The 24,139-nt window shown below is 42.7% G+C and overlaps 1 protein-coding gene across 5 annotated transcripts in view; it reads right to left on the bottom strand.

The window, feature by feature from the left end:
* ZNF157 (zinc finger protein 157) overlaps nt 1-23,598 on the bottom strand; it is a 30,782-nt gene extending 7,184 nt beyond the window's left edge. For 3 of the 5 annotated variants that reach the window (XM_032330459.1, XM_032330462.1, XM_032330461.1), the window contains exons 1-2: nt 23,310-23,486; nt 21,529-21,735 (exon numbers count right to left, since the gene is read on the bottom strand). In XM_032330459.1, the coding sequence (XP_032186350.1) occupies nt 21,529-21,600 (72 nt within the window). In that variant the 5' untranslated portion in view covers nt 21,601-21,735; nt 23,310-23,486. The other 2 variants (XM_032330460.1, XM_032330463.1) reach the window with 2 other exon arrangements.
* Between the last annotated feature and the right edge of the window lie 541 nt (nt 23,599-24,139).

Here is a 24,139-nt window from a genome sequence, read left to right as displayed (position 1 = left end):
GATCTAACATATAGGCATGAAGAACATACTTAATAATACTATATTGAACAACGGAAATATGCCAAGAAAGTAAATTACGGGTGTACTCATCACACACAAAAAAATGGTAACTATGGGGGCGTCTGGCTGGCTCAGTTAGAGGAGTGTGTAACTCTGGATCTCAGGGTTGGGAGTTCAAGCCCCATGGAGGGGTGTAGAGATTACGTAAATAAATGCAACTTTTTTTAAAAAAATGGTAAATATGTGAGGAGATAATATATTTATTAGCTTAACTGTAGTAATCATTTCAATATGTATATCAAATTATCATGTCATATACCTTAAACATATACAACTTTTGTGAATAAATAAACAAATGGAAAGAAAGGAGGGTTGACTGAGGGTACTATAAGAAGTATTAACACGAAGGGGTGCCTGAGTGGTTCAATCGGTTCAGTTTTGGCTCTTGATTTTGGCTCCGGTCATGATCTCAGGGTCGTGAGATCCAGCCCTGCGATGGGCTCCACAGTGAGCATGGAGCCTGCTTAAGATTCTTTCTCTCCCGTGGGGTGCCTGGGTAAGCATCCAACTCTTGGTTTTGGATCAGGTTGTGATCTCAGGGTCATGAGACTGAGTCCCACCTTGGGCTCAGAGTCTTCTTGAGACTTTTTCCCCCTCCCTTACCCCCTCTGCTCCTACCCCCACCCACACTCTCTCTCTGTCTCAAATAAATAAATGTTTTTTTTTAAAGATTTTCTCTCTCTCTCTCCCTCACCCCCCACCGCCCCGCTCACACCCTCTCCCTCTCTCTCTGAAAGAAAAAAAGAGAAGTATTAACACAAAGGGAATTGCCAGCATAAAAATACAACCTTCTTAATTACCAAAAAAATTTAGAGGAAATACTCAATAAAGAAGCACAGTGAATATAACATACACACAGTTATTACATCAGAAGAGAAAATGAAAGTATTGAGACCAAACATATTTGTATTGTTTCTATCATCAAACTATAACAGAAATAACTGTTAATGGGCTTACCTCACCTGTTAACGAAAAAAAGATTTTCACAGTGCCTCACAAAGCAGAGCCCACCAACGCCATGCATAAGAGACATGTTTAAAACATAGTCATTCCAAAAGGCTAAAATTAAAGAGAGGGACAAAGATTTACCAAATGAAAACAATATAAAAGCAGGGATAGAAATCCTGATGCCAAAGTAGAATTCCAAAAGCAATTATATGAGCCAAAGGAAGATACTCTGTAATGTTAAACGCCCCCTCCAAAATGAAGATTTGACAACAAAGATACGTGAAAATACCTATGCACAAAGTTACACAGCAAAAGCTTCTATAAACCAAAACTATAGGAATGCAAGAAACAGAAGCATTCTTTAATGGGAGACTTTTAATATACCCCTCACAAAATGAGACAGGTTAAGTGGACAAAAGAATAAGCAATGATACAAAGGACCCAAGCAACATAATTAAGAAGGTGAAACTTTTGGACCTATACATATTGAACATTACAGATCATACAAAATATAGTCTTTCTCAAGCACACACAGGATATTCACAAAATTGACCATATAGTAGGGCACAAAGAAGGTAATCTCAGTAGGCTCCTTAAAATAGAAATATGACAAACGCCAATCACAATCAGTAAAGAAATTTAACAGTTAGAAATTGACAAGCTGATTCTAAAATTCGTATTTAAAAAATGAAGGGACCTAGATAGCCAAAGCAATTTTGAAAAAAGGAGAAAGAAGTTGAAGGGCTTATATTATCTCATTTTAAGACTTATAAAGCTTCAGTTCTCAAGACAGTATGGTATTTTTTCAAGATACACATGACACAAAATAAAGTTTAGAAAGAGACCTGCACATAAATGGTCAGTTGATTTCTAATGAAGGTGTCAAGGATACTCAGCAAAGAAAGAATACTTTTAAGAAATGGCCCCAGAAAAACTTCAGAGCTTGGATAGTCATAGCCAAAAAACTTCAGAGCTCGTGAGTGCCTTGGTGGGTCAGTGGTTAAGCATCTGCCTTTGGCTCAGGTCATGATCCCAGGGTCCTGGGATCAAGTCCTGCATTGGGCTCCCTGCTCCGTGGGGAGCCTGCTTCTCCTTCTTCTACTCCCCCTGCTTGTGTTCCCTGTCTCACTGTGTCTCTTTCTGTCAAAGAAATAAATAAAATCTTAAAAAAAAAAAAAACTTCAGAGTTCCTGAAGGATCTTACTCAACTGTAAAGACTTATTATCTCCAGAAGGTAAGGAGATTATGAGGAATTTTCAAAGTAAGATTTTTGTATTTCTGGTCATTTAGTTAAAGTGGTTTCTATCAGGTTTCTCCATTATAAAGTTACCAATTTTCCCCAAGTCATTAATGAGTAATCTGTGGGGATGTAACTTGAGACTAAATATTTTGTTCCTCATTAAACTTTCATCCAGTAGCTTTGGCACTCATCAGTGATGCTTGCTTGGCTCGATTATTACTTTAATGATTTCAAAATGTTTATTTTTCTAACTCTCATTCTTTCCACATTATTAATTGGCATTGGACATTAAGGAAAGAACTTTCCCTGTCTCCTCTTCCTTCATTTATTATCAATATGGACTCACGGTTTAGCTTGGTCTCCAACCAGATTCAAAGCCTAGCTGCACCCAAGACCGTATGCACACGTGTGGGTAAAATGGCCAGGAGGGCAGAGAAGAAACTTCTCTGGGACTCTGTCATGAAAAAATAATGAACTTGATTCCAAAATCTGCTGGCGGAGTCCTAACAGGGGCCATAGTTAGATAAGGAGGATATAGGAATACAACAGTTGATGGAATTAAGGTGGAAGGTTGGATGAAAATGGGAATGTCTGAATGGACTTTACGGGAAGTAGTTACATCTCCATCTAAATGTATTTCTGAGATGGATATTGTGTCTAACGAGGGAATACTTCTCCTCTCTAGTATGGTAACACAGAAGGAATAGAAGTTCATCCTTTGGGCAGTATTAATTGTACATGATAACTGAGAATCTTCAGAATTGCCCAAGCCTACACAAGTTGTTATTCTTGGTGGACAAAAAGAGATTACTGCTTTTAATTAATGGCATGTTAGAAGCTGGAGTGCTGGTCCAACAGATTCTCCTAGAACAGCCTTGTGTGACCTGTGACAAAGGTGGATGGCACAGGAAGACTAACAGCAGATCATCAGGGCTTACATAATTTAGTAACGCCTTCTAGAATCAGTAGCTTCTGATATGGTTTCAACAGTGGAAAAACAAAGAAAAAGTAAGGAGATTGGTTCTCAGTGACTGATCCTGCAAAGGCTTTTTCTTCTACCTCAATGTAGGAAAAGAGTCAGTGGTACTTTGCTTTCACATGGGGAAGATCCCAATTTCCATGTAAGGTACTACCACAGTGTTCTCTGAATTCTAGAAGGGATTTGGACTTGATCCAGGTCCCAAGGACAATAATACACTACACTGATGACATCATGGTAAAGTCAGAAACTGAAATTCAAGCCAGGACTGACTGACTCGCAATAGCAACACATGGCGAACAGAGGGGAGTAGATAAATCCGACGAAAATCCAAAGGCCTCCTCTGATGGTGAAATTCATCAGAATATGCTGATAGCAAGAGCGATCCATGACATTCCACAGGTAACCAAAAATGAACTCTTGCTGGACCACGAGCATGGGCGAGAGCCAGAAACTGACTGGAACTTGAAAGGAGCCAGAAACTTCTGTCATTCTCAGAAGGTCAGGAGGCCTCGGGCCCTGCGTAAGGCATGAGTGATGGGATCTACCCTTCTTCCTGAAAGGAGGATTCTGTGGTCACCAGGTCAACCGGCACAGGCATTTCTTTCATATGATGAAGATCAGGGATCTAACCTTACCTGCAAAGCTAGAGAGGGACCATGTGTCCCCACTGGGATGGCAGGATTTTCGGCAATCATTGTGTGTAGAGTCTATAAATCGAAGAGCAGGCCAAATACTAAAATGTCGTCTGTTCACCGGACCCACATGTGCCCAGCAGCCCAAGGCTTTGCTGTGGGAGCAATGACTCTTGCTATGGGCTAAGGAATTCTGGGCAAAGCCTAAACCTTAGAAGGAGGGAGGCTGTCTTGGTCTTGGAGGGGGTAGTTGCTTTACCTAGACATCTCATCTTGACGTTGAATGTTCATGTTGAAGGTAGGTCATTAGAGTGGGTCAGACAATAACACAGTGATTTGAATATTGGCTTCCTTTCTTGCAGGCTTCATCGGTCTGATGACCGAATTATAGGTGATGAGTTCACGAACCAGGTCGTTCAGGGGAGTCAAATCAGCACCCCAAAATGTCACTTTTTTATTAATAGTTTTTTTAAAGATTTTATTTATTTATTTGACAGACAGAGACCACAAGTAGGCAGAGAGGCAGGCAGAGGCTTTAACCCACTGAGCCACCCAGGTGCTCCCAAAATGTCACTTTTAAAAGTACCTGTTACTGGTATATTTACTTCTTTAAACTCTTCTGGTGAAATCAGTTCTAAAGAGGACAACATTCCAGTCCTGATGTACTTCCAGTCACTGCAGAATATCAGGTGCATTGGACGTTACATAGGAATCCGATTTATTCCAGTTAATTTAACTTTCTTCTGTGTGCTTTGTAGACTTGAGGGAGTACTTTGCTTTTAAGGCTGGTTAGCTATTGACTCCTCTCAGAACACTGCATGGAATGTAACATTCTAAGCCTCCCCACAAGTGAAAATATGTGGATGTGTTTCAACCAAACCCAAAAAGCTAAAAGAAGAACTATTCAGAAGTAGAAATATTTATTTCAGGATCACACTTGCAAACATGAGAATAACTCACTTATGGATCCCAGTGTAGCCCTTCTGTAACTGCAGAATTATGTTTATGCTGCTGCTATATTAGAATAATTTGTAAAGGGCACCTGGGTGGCTCAGTGGGTTGGGCCTCTGCCTTTGGCTCGGGTCATGGTCTCAGGGCCCTGGAATCGAGCCCCACGTCGGGCTCTCTGCTAGGCGGGGAGCTTGCTTCCTCCTCTCTCTCTGCCTGCCTCTCTGCCTACTGTGACCTCTCTCTGTGTCAAATAAATAAATAAAATCTTTAAAAAAAAAAAAGAAAAAAAAGAATAACTTGTAAATGTCATCTTGAAATAGAAATACATATTTTGGGGTGCCTGGGTGGCTCAGTCAGTTAAGCATCTGCCTTTGGCTCAGGTCATGATCCCAGGGTCCTGGGATCGAGCCCCACATCAGGCTCCCTGCTCAGCGGGGAGCCTGCTTCTCCCTCTGCCTCTGCCTCTCTTTCTCTCCATCTCTCATGAGTAAATAAATAAAATCTTACAAAGAAAAAGAAATATGTACTTTAAGTGTTAATGCAAATGTAAATGAAGAACACTCTTTAAATATATGAAGTATGTTTATTTTTCCCATAAGAATCATAAATGTTAATGAATTACCTATAATGGAAATGATTAATGACTCATGAGCCAGCTGGTTTGGTCAGACATTATATACAGACTTCGGTATACTCCAGAAGGTGTTATTGAACTTGTGAAATTCTCTCGTCTAACCTAAATTTACATTCCACGGTCATAATGTGTAAATGTAGTCTTACTAGAGTAACTGAACACATAAAAAAACAAACAAACAAACAAAAAACCCAGAAACCTACTGTTGCCTACCGCTGGTACTAAGCAAAAAACACAGCTCCTGATCAGGTTATCTAGATTTTGAAGGATATTTGTTTCATATCTGTGCATATTGTTAGCTCCTATCTATAAAATTACCCAAATAAGGTCATATTTGAATAAGATCCTGAAAAAAAGTAAGCCATCTCAACTGCAAAAAACAGTAGCTCGTTGTATGTGTGTGGGTGTGGGTGTGGGTCTGGGTGTGTGTGGTGAAAAAACATATTTAGAATTAGCCAGCTGGACCCAGTTTTGATGCTCCCATTTTTGCTGGCAACATCCAAAGCACCATAGTCAGGAGCCCGTCGAACATATGACTTCTTCTCTCCATTGGGCCTGATCAGGATGTTGATGATCTTGGCTCCGTCAATGTCATAGAGCTTCCTCCCAGCCTGTGTGATCTGCTGCTTGTTGGCCTTGACGTCCACAATGAACACAGGTGTGTTGTGGTCTTTCTGTCCTCTTCACGGCTGGCTTGGTAGTCAGGGGGAATATGATGACGGCACAGTGGTCAAGCTTGTTTCTCCTGGGGGCGCTCTTTTGAGGCTACTTAGGCTGCCTTCAGAGACGCAGAGTCTTGAGCCGTCAGAAGTTACGTGGCAGGCAGATCTTTTTTGTGTGTGACTGGATGTCTTTCAGCACTATTTTCTTGGCCTTCAAGGCCACCGCTTTGGCTGCAGCTTTGGGAAGGACAGGGGTTTCCTTACTAGCCTTCAATGCCATCTTAGTGAAAGGGAACCATGGCTCTCTTGATGCCTTTGGCCATCAGGATCCACACTCATATGATTCTGGAACCATCCACAACTTGGGCTAATGAAGGCAGGAGCCCAGGAGGCTCACGAGCAAAATTACTGCGGTGATGGGGATGGAGGTTATGTACGGACCCAGCAACATGGGCTTCCACTCACCAAGGCTGATCTGGCTCCAACCACAGTCACGTGCCCAAGGTGCTAGTCACAGAGACCAACACTGAGTCTCTGATATGGCACCATTCTCTGGGGTTATCACCCACTGACCTGGTGGCGGCATGACGACACCGGAGCGCTCCCGTCATGGAAAGGGGAGCACGTTCTTGTTACGGGAATAGACAGTCACTCTGAATATGGAGTTGCTTTTCCTGCACACCACGCTTCTGCCAGAACTACCATCTGTAGACTTACGTGCTGCCCTACCCACTATTGTGGTATGCAACACCACGTTGTTTCTGACGACGGAATTTACTTCACGGCAGACGATGTTCAGCAACGGGTCTGTGCTCGTGGAATCCACTTGTCTTACAGGGTTCCCCACTGTCCTAAAGCAGCCGGCTTGACAGAATGGCGGAACGGCCTTCTGAAGACGCAGCGGCAATGCCAACTAGGGGGTAATGCCTTGCAGAGCTGGGGCGATGTCCTCCGGGGGGCTGCATGGGCTCTGAATCAGCATCTAATACATGGCACTGGCTCTCCCATAGACAGGAGTCGCGGCTCCAGAACTCAAGGGGTGGAAATGGGAAGTGGCACCAGCCACTATTACCCATAAGGACCAACTAGCAAAAATGTCCCTTCTCGTCCACCATGTGACCTTATGTTCTGCTAGTACAGAGATCTCTGTTACAAAGGGATGAATGCTTCCACCAGGGGACATAGTAGTGATTCCATTTCCCTGGAACCTGGGACTGCCACCCAGCCACTTTGGGCACCTCATGCGTCTGAATCAGGCTGATTGAGTCTGACTACCAAACAGAAATTAGGGTGAAGTAAGGAGGTATACGCCTGAAACACAGAAGGCCCCTTGGGCACCTGCGTGGTGGCTCAGTTGGTTAAGTGTCTGACTCCTGATTTCAGCTCAGGTCTTGATCTCAGAGTTGTGAGTTCAAGCCCCGTGTTGGGCTCATGCTAGGCTCCGAGCAAAAAAAAAGGCCCCTTAAAGCATTCTATCGTGCTCTGTGATTAAAGTTAATGGAAACCTATACAACCCAATTCAGGCAAGACTATTAATAGCCGGACCCTGGAGGAATGAAGGTTTGGGTCACCGCACTAAGCAAAGAACCATGACCCACAGAGATGCTCGCAGAGGGCAGAGGGAATATGGAATGGGTAGTAGATGTATTTATAAATACCAGTTATGACTACATGATGAGTTCCAGAAATGAGGACTAAAATTTTTATGAGTATTTCTTCCTTGTTTTGTTATGAACATCTGTAGAAGACAATTATTTTTGCTTTGTGCCCTCCCTTAGCCTCTTATCATCCAACATAAAGTCTATGCATAATGATTAGCTTTACATCACAGTATTTAACTTATGGTATATCAAGGAGAAGAGTAAACCCCACTCAATGATTTTGCATCCTCTTCTGAGGAAGTAATTGGCCTGTTTTCGGCTGTACACGTGTACACGTTGGACAGAAGGACGACCCTGTTATTCTCTTTATTTGGGGACTGAGCGTGATGTCAGGTGATGCATGTGGAAGCCAAGTTGACAAGGGGTGGACTGTGATGGTCAGTTTCACGAGTCAAGTTGGCTAGCCATCGCCCCCAGCTACTCAGTCAAACACTGATCCAGGTGTGCTGTGAAGTTATTTTGTGGTTGCGTTTGAACATCTCCCATTAGTTGACTTTAGGAAAAAAGATTATCCTCGATAATCTTGAGTGGGTTTTATCCAATCAGCGGAAAGGCCTTAAGAGCAAAACTGAAGTTTCCCCGAGGAAGAAGTTCTACCTGTGGATGGCAATGTCAGTGCCTCCAGCCAGTTTCCTGCTCTGTGGATTTGGGACTTGCCTAGCCAACTCACACAATCACGTAATTCAATTCTTTGCAATAAATCTCTTAAAGTACCTACAAATATATATCCACTACTGGCTCTATTTCTCCAATAGAACTCTGACTGATACAGAGTACCCCGTTGGGCCTTTAATCCCTATAATACATGGAGGAGGAGAAGGCAGACACAAAGGAGAGGGTCACGTAAAGACAGAAGCAGAGATTATAGTGATACAGCCACAAACCAGTGAATGCCTGTACCCATGAGAGGGTGGAAGAGGTAAGGAAGGGCTCTCCCTTTAGGTAATAAAGCTAGAAGAATTTTGAGGCAAGTGACAGGAAAAACCCAGACTGCCCTGTAGAGAATGTTGGAAGAAATATGGACATTACAGGGCACCTGGGTGGCTCAGTCGCTTAAGCGTCTACTTTTGGCTCAGGTCATGATCCCAGGGTCCTGGAATTGAGCCTCACACTGGGCTCCCTGCTCAGCGGTGGGGGGCCTGCTTCTCTCTCTCCCTCTGCCTGTCTCTCCCCGTGCCTGTCTCTCCCCATGCCTGTGCTCTTCTGCATTCTGTCAAATAAATAAATAAAATCTCTTAAAAAAAAAACAACCAACAAGAAATACGGACGTTAAAGGCACTGCTGGAGAGGGCTCAGAAGAAGGTAGAAAGGATGGTAGAAGAAGTTTCTATCATTTTAGACAATACATATATCATGAACACAATGTTAACAGCCATATGAACATTAAAGGTGCTTCTGGTGAAGCTTCAGGTGAAAATGAGGAACATCTTATTGGAAACTGAAAGAAAGACTTGCCTTGTCATATAGTGGCAGAAAATTTGGTAGAATTTAGGTGTACCTGGGTGACTCAGTTGGTTAAGCATCTGTCTTCGGCTCAGGTCATGATCCCGGGGTCCTGGGATCGAGCCCCACGTCAGGTTCCCTCTCCCCCTAACCCTCTCCCCAGCTGTTCTCTCTCTTTCGTAAATAAATAAAATATTTAAAAATTAAATTAAACTAAATTCAATTTTAAAAACTTGGTAGAATTGTGTTCTATAGTTCCGTGGGAATGAAACCTTATAAGGAACGAACTTGGATATTTAGCTGAGAGATATTCAAGCAAAGTACTGAAGGTATAGCCTGGTTTTGTAAAAGGCAAAGGTAAAACAAAAGGAGTATCTTGAGTAAGGAACGATTACACAGAAAAAAACCAACACTTGATGATTTGGTATATTCTCAGCCTACACATATTGTCATGAATGCTAAAATTAGAAAACTCATTGTTGAGAACTAGTGCTGTGGAAAGCCAAGGGTGTGGCTAATCTTTCCCTGAAAAAATTAGGTATGTGGCTCATTGATCCACTGAACCATCTCCACAAAATCCAGGAATGGCGATGGGATTATCCAGTACAGATCTTTGGGGTCCCTCTTGTCTAAAGGGAACATCCACAAGAGAGTCACAAGGCTTTTGAGAACGCTATAGGCATAGAAACTTTGCCAGCTTGAACTGAAAGGGACAGATGGGGGACAAAATGAGAACATGCTGAGAGCTTCTAGGTTGGTGAACATGTGGAAGTGGGGAGACTGATATGTCTCGAGAGCGTGGGGTTAGCTCTGAGCCCTTTCCCTGCACCTCGCCTTGTGCATCTCTTCATCTGGCTGTTGGTTTGTTTACTTTATCAGACCCTTTAACAAACAAGAAACATTTTTAAAACGACACAAGGCTGCCAGACTTCCAAAATTTTATAGTTAGGAAACCAGCTGATGGAACTACCCAGCTGTAAGTGTGTGCTACTCCGCCAGAAAAAAAAAAGGAAGAATGACTTCAAAGGTAGGGCTGCAGGTGCATCCAGGGGAAGCGTGGGCCCAGAAGTAGAGGCCAATGGACGCGCTTCAGGCATCGCAGAGGCTAGAAGCATTGCCATAGGTCCAGAAGCTCAAGAGAAAGAAACACTATTGCAATATCTCAATTCTGTCTTTCTGATGCTTCTTCCTTTATAAGTCGGTTTCCTCTGGACTCTAATGGGGAAAGAGCACGATGGCAATTTGCTGAACAGGCAGGAAGACCAACTACATCTACGGTATGCTCTTCCAATGGGGACACTTGGGACCCTGCTGGGCACGGTACTCTACCCATGACTTGTCATCCAGGTATTGACCGGCAACTGGCATTGTACTCATTACCTGTGTAGATGTGTCTGACAATATCAGCAAAACAAGTCAGCATCGCACAGCAACTCACAAGGAAACTTAGAAAGAACCAGCCTGGATGGTGTCAGAAAAGGCATGGGAAAGACTTAAAAGGGGGACGGTAATAGATTAAGGACCGAAGATGATGGTGAAGATGGAAACACTTGGAATGCAAATTCTACTCAACAGATGTAGTGAGACTGGTACAATATGTACAACCAATCACTGTTTCTCTTTTAATTTAAGTCAACTAAAATTCTACTGGGGGAATGAAGGAGGGCATTGGTTGTGATGAGCACTGGATATTAGACTTAAGTGTTCAATTACTACATTGTACACCTGACACAAATACTTTGTGTATGTTAACTGACTGGACTTTAAAGAAAAACTTAAAAAGTTCTACTGGGGAGAACCTGGGTGGCTCAGTCCTTAAGCATCTGCCTTCAGCTTAGGTCATGATCCCAGGGTCCTGGGATCGAGCCCCACACTGGGCTCCCTGCTCAGTGGAGAGCCTGCTTCTCCCTCTCCCACTCCCCCTTCCTATGTTCCGTCTCTTGCTGTGTCTCTCTCTGTCAAATAAATAGATAAAATCTTAAAAAAAAATTCTAGGGGTTTGGGGGGATGGATGAGCCTGGTGGTGGGTATTAAGGAGGGTATGATTGCATGGAGGACTGGGTATTGTATGTAAACAATGAATCTTGGAACACTGCATTAAAAACTAATGATGAATTTTATGGTGACTCACATAACACAACAGAAGAAAATACTTAAAAATATGCACATACAAAAAATTCTATCGGGGCAGTAGGACTGCTTTATGTTTTCCAACTAATCTATATTTTAAAGTGTTTCTTTAATCCTGTTTAGTGCATGTGAGTTAAAACACATAGACCAATAGAATAGGATAGAGAGTCCAGAAATAAACCCACACATATATGTCAATTACTATACAACAAAGGAAGAAGAATTTACAATGAGAAAAAGGCAGTCTTTTCAATGAATGGTGTTGGGAAAACTGGACCGCTATATGCAAAAGAATGAAAGTGGACCATTTTTTACACCATACAAAAAAATAAACTCAAAACTCCTAAAATGAACCATAGGCAATAATTTCTTGGACATCGCCCTTCGCAACATATTTATTGATATGTCTCCTCAGGAAGGGAAACAAAACAAAACCACTGGGACTACACCAAAATAAAAAGCTTCTAGACACACACACACACACACACACACACACACACACACACAGGCTTCTGCACAGCAAAGGAAACCAACAACAAAATGAAAAGGCAACCTATTGAATAGGAGAAGATATCCACAAATGATGTATCTGATAAGGGGTTAATACGCAAAATACATAAGAACTTATACAACTCAACCCTAAAAAAATCTGTTAAATAATGGGCAGAGAGGGCGCCTGGGTGGCTCAGTGGGTTAAGCCTCTGCCTTCGGCTCAGGTCATGATCTCAGGGTACTGGGATCAAGCCCTGCATCAGGCTCTCTGCTTGGCAGGGAGCCTGCTTCCTCCTCTCTCTCTGCCTGCCTCTCTGCCTAATTGTGATCTCTCTCTCTGTTAAATAAATAAATAAAATCTTTAAAAAAAAAAAAAAAAACGGGCAGAGATGGGGCACCTGGGTGGCTCAATTGTTAAGGGTCTGCATTTGGCTCAGGTCATGTTCCCAGGTCCTGGGATCGAGTCCCACATGGGGCTCCCTGCTCTAAGAGAAGACTGCTTTTCCCTCTCCCCACCTCCCTACTTGTGCGTGCTCTCTCTCTCTCTCTCTTTCTCTCGCTATCTCTCTTTCAAATAAATAAAAATCTTTAAATAATAAATATAAAAAATTTTTAAATGGGCAGAGAACCAAAACAGACATTTTTCCAAAGAAGACAAATAGCCAACAGACACATGACAAGATACTCAGCATCACTCAGCATCAGGGAAATGCAAATCAAAACCACAGTGAGATACCAACTCACACCAGTCAGAACGGCTAGAATCAAAAAGAAAAGAAGGAAGTGTTGGCAAGGATACAGAAAAGAAGAAACCCTAGTGCACCATTAACGGCCATGTACATTGGTACAAGCACATACTGTGGAAAACGGCATAGAGATACTTTTAAAAATTAGAAATAGAAATACCATATGATCTAGCAATTCCACTACTAGGTATTTACCCAAAGAAAATGAAAACACTAATTTGAAAAGATATAAGCACCCTTACGTTTACTGCAGCATTTTATTCACTAGCCACGATATAGCAGCAGCCCAAGTGTCCATTATGAGATGAATGGATAAAGAAGATACATATACACAATGGAATATTGTTGAGCCATAAGAAAGAATAAGATCTTTCTGTCTATGACAACACAGATGGACCTAGAAGGTATTATGCTAAGTGAAGTAAGTCAGACAGGGAGAGACAAGTACCCTATTTTTTCACTTACACCCGGAATCTAAAAAACAAAACAAACAGACTCATAAACACAGGGAACAAACTGGTGGTTGCCAGAGTGTAAGGTGGTTGGGGGAATGAGCAAAATAGATCAAGGGGATTAAGAGGTAGAAACTTCCAGGGGCACCTGGGTGGCTCAGTGGGTTAAGCCTCTGCCTTCAGCTCAGGTCATGATCTCAGGATCCTGGGATGGAATCCTGCATCGGGCTCTCTGCTCGGCAGGGAGCCTGCTTCCTCCTCTCTCTCTCTCTCTCTCTCTCTGCCTGCCTCTCTGCCCACTTGTGATCTCTCTCTGTCAAATAAATAAATTAAATCTTAAAAAAAAGAGGTAGAAACTTCCAATTATAAAATAAATAAGTCACAGAGATGGAAAGTACAGCATGGGGGGTGTGTCTGGGTAGCTCAGTCATTAGGTGTCTGCCTTCCGCTCAGGTCATGATCCTGAGGTCCTGGGATCTGTAAGGACCTATTTTAGAAACTGTCCCTGCTCCCCTTCTCCCAGGGGATTTACAGGTAACAAAGCCCAGATACAAAGGTGGGTCAGGCCAGGTGGAGACATCGATCAGTGGGGCGGGGGGGGGGGGGGGGGGGGGACTGTCTCCCTGGTTACCAAGGAGTATGGGCCCCGCCCTTTGGGAGCCCTTTTGGCGCCAATCTCAATCAAGGTGTAATAGGCTGGTTCAAATGTCTACTAGGGTAAATTGTAACTCAATTGGTCACCTAGCATCCCTGTGGAGTTTCCTGTGTGTGTTATCTCATTGGCCACCTGTGCGTGGCCAGGCCCGACCGCATGGCCTTTGCCCTTTAAAGCTAGCCTGTGAAACAGAAGGGTCGCCCTCTCTTGTAAGAGGTGCGGCCCCTAACGTTCAGTTAGATTCTTGGTGCTTGGCGCGAAATAAAGCTTCGCTTGACCTTCGCTTTGTATCAGTCTCGCTCCTTTAATCACGGACCCATTATTGGGGCATAACAGGATGGAGCCCCACATTGGGCTCCAGGCTCTGCGGAAAGCCTGCTTCTCCCTCTCCCACTCCCCCTGCTTGTGTTTCCTCTCTTGCTGTCTCTCTCTGTCAAGTAAATAAATATTTTTTAAAAATAATATAATATATAATAACATTGAAAGTAATATAACATTGTACGCTAATTACGCTTTATTAAAAAAGAATCTATAACCTAGAAGTAATATAACATTGTATGCTAATTATATAGTAATTATATACATTAACTACATATAACTTGTATATGTGCAATATAACATTATAGGTAATGTTATAATCTGAAAAAAGACTTTATTATATATTTATTTGAGAAAGAGAGAGTGAATGAGAGACTGAGAGAGCGAGCGAGCACAAGCCGGGGGAGAGGTGGAGGGAAAGGGAGCCTGACGCGGGGCTCATTTCTTTGTAAACCAGAGTTAATTCCATTTTGAGTTCCCGATCCCCATCAGGCTGGAGAGAAACTCAGCATTAGTTATTTGGGGATCCCTCACTTAGACTTGTGGATGACTTACTGTATTTTATTTTATTTTTAAAGATTTTATATATTTATTTGACAGAGAGAGAGAGCAGCAGAGGGAGAGGCAGACTCCCATGCTGAGCAGGGAGTCTGACCTGGGGTCGATCCCGGCGACCTGAGCTGAAGGCAAGCCACTTAACGACTGAGCCACCCAAGCACCGCCCCTTCCGTCAGCTTTCTTTGTTTTTTAATCTTTATTTTATTTATTTGAGAGGAAGAGTGTGTGTGAGAGAGAGACAGCACAGGCAGGGGGAGTGGGAGAAGAAGAAGCAGGCTCCCCGCTGAGCAGAGAGCCCGAAGCAGGGCTCGATCCCAGCACCCTGAGATCATGACCCAGACTGAAGGCAGCCACGCAACAGACTGAGCCACCCAGGAGCCCCTTACTCTTTTTCGTTTAACCAACAACTGAGCCACTCAAGCGCCCCCCCCCCATCAGCTTTCATATGTAGTATTTCATAAACCCAGTATCAGTATGCTGTTAGATGGCATGTTCTGCTTAAGCGTATTTTCTTCTAAAACCCTTAAGCCAGGGCACCTGGGTGGTGCAGTCATTAGGTGTCTGCCTTCGGCTCAGGTCGTGATCCTGGGATCCTGGGATCCTTGGATGGAGTCCCACATCAGGAAGCCTGCTTCTCCCTCTCCCACTCCCCCTGCTTGTGTTCCCTCTCTCACCATCTCTCCTTCTCTATCAAATAAATAAATAAAATCTTAAAAAAAAAATTCCTGACCCTCAAGTATCAGGAAATCTTTACTATAGAAGAGTTATTGATTTCTTTATGGAGATACTGTAATTCGCGTATCAGATTGCACTTCTTACGGTTACGCCTTCCCAAGATATCAGAAATCAGTCTGGACTTCAGAGCCTCTAGCAGTACAGGACTGTCTACCAGCATGCCTACATTCTAAAACGTATGTTGATCTTTTCTTCTTTTTACTCCCTTTTTTTATCCTAATACTTCTCTACTTATACTTAGAAGCATCTTAAAAACCACAGGAAAACCAAAGCAACAAGTAAATGAACAAATAAAAACTGAGGAGGTGGTCATTTCTGACTCTTCTTTAGATGATCCGGGAAGGAAGAGTTGGGGTGGGGTCAGGAGGGCTAATGAGGAAAATGTTGCCATGTATGACCCGCAACCGTCAGTCTCCAAACAGTATGATCATGTAGAGTATGAAGAGGAAGATGTTTCACTGACATCCACCGAATTCCTTACAACCTAGTGATCCTTCTCCTGCAACACAAAAATTCCATTTCTAGAAAAATGTCTTCAACAAATAATCATGGATGTGCCTAAAGACATAAATTGAGGAACTTCACCACCAAAGTGTCAATGTTAATGAAAACCTACTGTCACTGCCATTGCTCAAAGGATGAAATGCTATGTGACCATTAAGATTATGGAGAGGGGCGCCTGGGTGGTTCAGTGGGTTAAAGCCTCTGTCTTTGGCTCAGTTCATGATCCCAGGATCTTGGGATCAAGCACCGGCACCAGGCTCCCTGCTCAGCCGGAAGCCTGCTTCTCCCTCTCCTATTCCCTGTGCTTGTGTTTCCTCTCTCATGCTCTCTCTCTATCAAATAAATAAATAAATAATCTTAAAAAAAAAAAAGAAACTAGACCTAAACTGTTCCAACCACAAAAAACAAATGATAATTATGTGATATGATAGAGATGTTAACAAACACTACAGTGGTAATCATATTGCAATATATAAATGTATCAAACCAACACATTGTACACCTTAAACTTCCACAATGTTATATTATCAATTATATCTTGCTTTTCAAAAGGACCAAAGTAAACCCAGAGCAAGCAGAAGGAAGGAAAACAGAAAAGAGCAGAAATCAGTGAAGGCTCGGTTGGCTAACCACTTGCCTTTGGCTCAGGTCATGATCCCGGGGTCCTGGGATCAAGCCCCGCATCGGGCTCCCTGCTCGGCAGAAAGTCTGCTTCTCACTCCCGCTCTGCTCCTCCCCGCCTCCCCGCCACCCCCGGCTTGTGCTCTCTCACTCTCTCTGTCAAATAAGTAAATAAAAACAAAATCTTAAAAAAATACACACATATCTCAATGGAACAAAACAGAGTTCAGAAATAAACACACACACACACATGGCCAATTGATTTATGACCAAAGACCCAAGAATAATCAATGAAGAAAGGAGTCTTCAATAAATTGGACAGCCACATGCAGAAAAATGAAACTGGGGACCACGATCTTACACCATGCACAAAAATTAACTCAATGGATTAAAGACTTGAACCTAAGACCTGAAACCATCAAACTCCAAGAAAATATAGGTAGTAAGCTCCCTGACATCAGTCTTGGTGATGATTTTTTGGATATGATACCAAAAGCAAAGGCAACAAAAGCAAAAATAAACAAGGAGAACTACATCAAACTAAAAAGCTTCTGCACAGCAAAGGAAACCTCAACTAAATGAAAAGACAACCCACCGAAGGGTAGAAAATATTTGTAAATCATATATTTGGTAAGAAGCTAATATCCAAAAATTTATAAAAAATCCGTATGACTCAATAGCAAAAAACAATCTGATTTAAAAATAGGCAGGGGCGCCTGGGTGGCTCAGTGGATTAAGCCTCTGCCTTCAGCTCAGGTCATGATCTCAGGGTCCTAGGATTGAGCCCCACATCGGGCTCTCTGCTCAGCGGGGAGCCTGCTTCCTCCTCTCTCTCTGCCTGCCTGTCTACTTGTGATCTCTGTTTGTCAAATAAATAAATAAAATATTTTTAAAAATAAAAATAGGCAGAGGAGGGGCACCTGGATGACTCAGTCGGTTAAGTGTCTGCCTTTGGCTTAGGTCATGATCCCAGAGTCCTGGGATCAAGCCCAGGGAGCCTGCTTCTCCCTCTGCCTCTGTCCCTCCCCACCATTCATGCTCTCTCTCTCTCTCTCTCTTTCTCGCTCTCGTTCTCTCACTCTCTCAAATAAACAAATAAAATCTTTTTTAAAAGATGGCCAGAGGGGGGAAAAATGGCCAGAGGATTTAAATGGACAGTTTTCCAAAGAAGATATGCAGATGGCCAAAGAGTACATAAAAGATGCTCAACGGGGCACCTGGGTGGCTCAGTGGGTTAAGCCTCTGCCTTCGGCTCAGGTCGTGATCTCAGGGTCCTGGGATCGAGTCCCATATCGGGCTCTCTGCTCAGCAGGGAGCCTGTTTCCCCCCTTCTCTCTCTCTGCCTCTCTGCCTACTTGTGATTTCTCTCTCTGTTAAATGAATAAATAAAATCTTAAAAAAAAAAAAGATGCTCAACAGCACTAATTTAGGGGCACCTGGCTGGCTCAGTAGGTAGGGCATGCAACACTTGATCTCAGGGTTGTGAGTTCAAGCCCCACGCTGAGCATGAAGCCTACTTGAAAAAAATTACTAATCATTGGAGAAAGGCAAACCAAAACCACAATGACATATCACCCCACACCTGCCAGAACGGCTAGTATCAAACACACAAGTTGGTGAGGATGTAAAGAAAAGGGAGCCCTTGTGCACTGCTGATAGGAATAGCAACTGGTACAGTCACTATGGAAAACAGTATGTAGGTTCCTCAAAAAATTAAATATAGAACTATCATATCATCCAGCAATTCCCCTTCTGAGTATTTATCCAAAGGAAAAACACACTAACAAAGAAATACATACACCCCATGTTCACTGCCACATTATTTACAATAGCCAAGATAGGGAAACTACCCAAGCGTCCATCAAGAGAAGAATAAAGGAAATATGGCGTGGGTGAGGGGGGAGGGGTGTGTGCGCGCACGCGTACACACAATAGAATATTATTCAGCCCTAAAAGAATGGGGAAATCTTGCCATTTGCAAGAATATGGATGGATCCTGAAGGCATTATGCTAAGGGAAATAAGTCAGAGAAAGAAAAATCCTGTATTATCTCACTTATATGAGGGATCTAAAAACAACAACAACAACAACCAAGCTCACAGTATAGAGAAAGATTGGTCGTTGCCAGATGTAGGGATAAGAGTTAGGCATTATGCGTCCATCAGAAAGGATGAATACCCAACTTTTATATCAGCATGGACAGGACTGGAGGAGATTATGCTGAGTGAAATAAGTCAAGCAAAGAGATTCAATTATCATATGGTTCGCTTACTTGTGGAGCATAAGGAATAACATGGAGGATATGGGGAGATGGAGAGGAGAAGGGAGTTGGGGGAAACGAATCACGAGAGACTGTGGACTCTGAGAAACAAACTGAGGGTTTTAGAAGGGAGGGGGTAGGGGATTGGGTAATCCTGGTGGTGGGTATTATGGAGGGAACATACTGCATGGAACACTGGGTGTGGTGCATAAACAATGAATTGTGGAACGCTGAAAAAATAAAATTAAATTTTTAAAAAAGAGGCAAAATTGGTGAAGGGAGTCAAAAAATACAAACTTAGGGGCGCCTAGGTGGCTCAGTGGGTTAAAGCCTCTGCCTTCAGCTCAGGTCATGATCCCAGGGTCCTGGGATGGAGCCCTGCCTTAGGCTCTCTGCTCAGCGGGGTGCCTGCTACCCTCCCCCAACGGCCTGCCTCTCCGCCTACTTGTGATCTCTCTCTCTGTGACAAATAAATAAATAAATAAATGATCTAAAATGAAATAAATAAATAGGTAGATAGATAGATGAAGAGCATGGTATGGGTGAAGAATAGACAAATATATCAGTGGAACAAACAGAAAGGAAATAGATCCAGGGCTCCTGGGTGGCTCAGTCAGTTAAGCATCCGACTCTTGATTTCAGCTCAGGTCATGATCTCAGGGTCATGAGATCAAGCCCCAAGTCAGGCTTCATGTTCAGTGTGAATCTGTTTGTTCATCTCCCTCCCTCCCTCCCTCCCACTCCCCACTTGCACGCTGTGTGCATGTGTGCACACGCATGCGCTCTTTCTCTCTCAAATAAATAAATAAAATTTTACTTTCAAAAATATTGTGTTTGTTCATTTATTTATTTATTTGAAAGAGAGCACACAAGCAGTGGGGAGGGGTAGAGGGAAAGGGAGAAGCAGGCTCCCCACTGAGCAGGGAGCCCAACACATGGCTCCATCCCAGGACCCTGAGATCATGACCTGAGCCAAAGGCAGACACCCAAAGGACTGAGCCACCCAGATGTCCCTTCTCAGATAAATAAATACATCTTTAAAAAAAAGGAAAAAAGTTCTGAATAGTCATTTGACCAAAGAAAATATACAGATGGCAAATGAACACGTACAACTATGTTCAACATCATTTTTCATTAGGGAATTATAAATCAAAACAATGGTGAGATACCATTATACCCCTATTAGAACAGTTACAATTCAAAAGCCCAACAATACCAAATGCTGACAAGGATATGGAACAATAGGAATGTTCTCGTTCATTGCTGGTTTGAACGTAAAATGGTGAAGAACTTAGGAAGACAGTTTGACAGTTTCTTGTAAAGCCGGTCTTACCGTATGACCCAAAATTGCACTCCTACTTATTTACCCATGTGAACTGAAAACATATGTCCACACAAAAACCTGTATATAAATGTTTATAGCAGCTTTATTCGTAATTGCCCCAAACTGGGAACAACTAAGATGTCCTTCGATAGGTGAATGGATAAGCAAATTGTGGTACATCCATATGCTGGAATATTATTCAGTGATAAAAATAAACGAGATATAAAGCCACAAAAAGACATGGAGGAAGCTAAAACGCAAATTGCTGGGCGCCTGGGTGGCTCAGTCTTTAAGCATCTGCCTTCAGCTCAGGTCATGATCCTGGGGTCCTGGGATCGAGCCCCACCTCGGGCTCCTTGCTCAGCGGGAAGCCTGCTCTCCCTTTCCCACTCATCTGCTTGTGTTCCCTCCCTCTGCCTCTCTCTGTGTCAAAAAAATAAAGATCTTTAAAAAAATTTTTTAATAAAATAAATAAATAAAATGCAAACTGCTGAGTGACAGAGGCTAATCTGAAAAGGCTGTAGACTGTATGAGTCCCACTATATGACACCTTAAAAGAGGTAAGACTATACAGAGACAATAAAACAAAAAAAACAGAGGCTCAGACCTAGGGAGAGAAAGGATGAACAGCTGAGGCACAGACGAAACTGTTCCATATGAAACTGTAATGACGAGTATATATTATTACGCATTTGTCAAAACCTAAAGAATGTGCAACACGAAGAATGAACCTTACTATAGACTATAATTAATAACAGGGTATCCATATTAGTTCATTGTAACCAATGTACTACACGAATGCAAGATAATAATCATGGGGAAACTATGGAGGAGACAGAGTGGTACATGGAATTACATGTACTATTTTCTCAATTATTCTATAAATCTAAAGCTGTAGTAAAAAAAAATTAAGTCAATTGTTTGAAATGCACTTAGCATACAATCTAGCCATTGCATTCACGTGCATTCGTCTCACACAAAATCCTTACACAAACAATCATAGCATCTTTATTCATAATAGCCCCAAACTGGAAACAGCCAAGATGTCCTTCAACAAGAGGTTGGTTAAGCCAACTGTGGTACATTGATACCAGGGAATACTATTCAGCAATAAAAAGGAACAAGCTATTCATATACCCAACAATCTGCATGAATCTCCAGAGAATTATGCTGTGTAAAAAAAGCCAGTCCCAAAAAGTTACCTACTGTATTATTCCATTTATATGTCATGCTTGAAATGACAAACTTATAGCTCAGTGATGGTCAGGAGTTAAGGAGGGAGTGGGGGAGGAGGGAAGTGGTTGTGTCTATTAAAAGGCAAGATGAGGGGTCCTTGTCATGATGGAAATGTTCCTATGTCAATATCCTAGTTGTGATACTATACCAAGGCTTTTGCATGATGTTCCCATTAGAGGAAACTGGGTAAATGGTACATTGCATTGGAATCTACGATTATCTCAAAATTTAAAAATTTATCTTAAAAAAAAGAAAAACTTTTAAAGTAGGCTCCTCCTCCTTACCTCAAATGATCTGCCAGGCAGTCCTGGAACCAGAGCAGGGAGCCTCTGGGGTGATTTCCTATTAGCTGACATGTTCACCCTGGGTCTCAGCCCACCTTCCAAAGCTGGAGGGGAGTCGGTATATGGGCTGCGGTCAGAATGAATGGAAGATCCCGCAGCCTCCAGTAAGGAGAAACCTCAACAGCTCCACAGAGACAGCAAGAAATCCTAAAAGGACAGCATCCGTGTGATCAGTGTCATTCCACATTTACACCACAAAGTTCAGCAACCCCCACTCTGGGCGTTAGGGTGGATTATGAAAACGATCAAGATATCTGAAGTCAAATGAATGACCTCAGAGTCCTTTATTCTGTGGCGGCTCCCCAGGGAGCGTCACACCTTACCTATCCAGCCTATTCCTCAATTCTAGGTTCAAGGTGGACCTGAGTTTGCAGGGAGGGCAGAATTGGGGCAGCAAATGGTGCTAAAGTCGATGGGGACCTGAGGGGTGACTGACAGGAAACTTGGAAACCTGGTAATCTGAATGAAAGGTATCTCTTCTGCCCTCTTCAATTATTTTTCCATTTTAGAGTGAAAAATCCCTCTTATATTCTTCTACAGGAAGCTCTTAGCCTCTTCTTTCCAGAGACGGTTCAACATTAATAATATTTATTAATCAACAAATGGGGGGGGGGGCATGTTGCTATTAACTTACACCAGAAAAGCATTTGACATTATTCAGGAGACGTTACCAATAGGACTCCAGCTAAAATTAGGGAAGATATAACCCATTTAAATATCACAAAAATCATTTACAAAACACAGCCCTGGACTATTATGCTAAAAAGTAAAATGAAGAAGCTATTGCCATTAAAATTATCAACAAGATAGGGATGTCTAATAGAACTCACAATTGTTTTGCTGGCTCTAGCTCACACCAAGGAAGATGAAACAATAAGAATGGATATTGCAAGGAAATGAAAATGTAGCTTTCTTTTGCCAATGATATGATTTTATACAAAGAAAAAACAGACACTACTAGCATTCATAGGGCAATTTGAAAAGGGGCTGGATACCAGATAAAATTATAAGAGCAGATAGTTTTCCCTCTACAACAGCAGTGATCATATAAAAATGGGAAAAAACCCATTACTAATGACAGCAAGAAATACACAAAATATATTTAAGGAGTTGGACTTCTACAATTAAAAAAAATTAACAAATATAAAACAGTCACACAGATATACCATATCCTTGGATAAGATGTAATAAAAATGTCAACCCTTCCAAAATGCATTTTATTAAGGTAATATAAATAATAAAAAAGAAACACAAATCTCAGTAATAATAAGATGGTGTATGTAAAATTTTGTGGAATGCAGCTGAAGAGATTCTTAAAGAGAAATTCATGTTCTAAATGGTTTTTAACAAAGAAGAAAGGCTGAACATTAATGAATTAATATCCAATTTAAGAAGTTAAAGAGAAAGTGGTACAGATAAGCGCAGAAATTACAGAAATAGAAAACAAAGGTACATCAGAGAGGATCGACAAGGCCAAAAGTTGGTTCTTTGGAAAGACTAGTAAGATTCGCACGCCTCTGGGGAGATTGATAAGGAAAAAACCTAAACACACTCTACTAAGATTTGACAACAAGACGCAGCAAGGAATCTAAAAACTGACTATCCCAGAAACCCCCATCCCTGACCTGCACAGATTCCCATTCACCAGATTCTGCAACTCCCCACCAATGGACCTTACAAACTGACAATTCGTCATTCCCAAAAGCCAACAAAGCCATCACCTCAAAATCACTGATGACTGTCACGCCTTAAAACCTCGTGCACTCGCTTTAGCGCCGCGCGCCAACAAGACTTAAACGTCCTCTGAGAGCCACTTCCGTTTCCTGTCCTCACCCCTGACAGTGCCCCTTCTGTGGTGTTGGTCTCGCACACATCGGAATGGCTGTGATGCTGTGTGGTCTACTCACTCTGAGCAAGGTGCAGTTACGGATCTGCGGGGATTTTGTCCATGAGCGGCGTTGTTGGGCGAGGAACATGGCTGTGCCGAGGCTTTCCTCCATGGAGGCCGCCATCTTAACGCCCATTCCGTACAGTGGGCTGTTCCACCGAAGGCGGGGGCGGGGGGCGTTGTTCAGGGCAAGCGTCCGGGAGAAGTTGGTCTTTGGAACTGGGTTCTGTAGGTCTGTGCAAAGTTTACAGAAGCGGAGGCGCCGGGGGCAGGGGAGATGTGACCTTATCTCTAAGGGAGACACCACTGGGGAGAGGGGAAAGAACAGGATTAGTTTCCTCCGGGAAGATGTCACTCGGAGGACAGGAGAAATTAGAATGGTACAGTCCCCCCCCCCCCCGGCAGATACCACTGGGCAGAAGAGGGAAGGAGTCGGTGTGGTACAGTTCTCTCCTTGGAGATACTCCTGGCAAGAGGTGGGGAAAGTTAGGTTATTGTTGATCCCCTCCTGGGTGATACCACTGGAGAAGAGTGGGGAGGAGTCATAGTGATACATTATTTTGATGTGCTGGAATTGGTGTAGAAGGGAATTGAAACCTCCTCAGTCTCCATTACTGCCATTACGCCCACTAAAATGATAGTGGCTAGAAATAATAATAATAA

This window comes from Mustela erminea, chromosome X (genome assembly GCF_009829155.1).
Source record: "Mustela erminea isolate mMusErm1 chromosome X, mMusErm1.Pri, whole genome shotgun sequence".
Taxonomy (NCBI): domain Eukaryota; kingdom Metazoa; phylum Chordata; class Mammalia; order Carnivora; family Mustelidae; genus Mustela; species Mustela erminea.
Note: the sequence above shows the minus strand (reverse complement) of the source record. Positions and strands in the feature narration are given on the sequence as shown.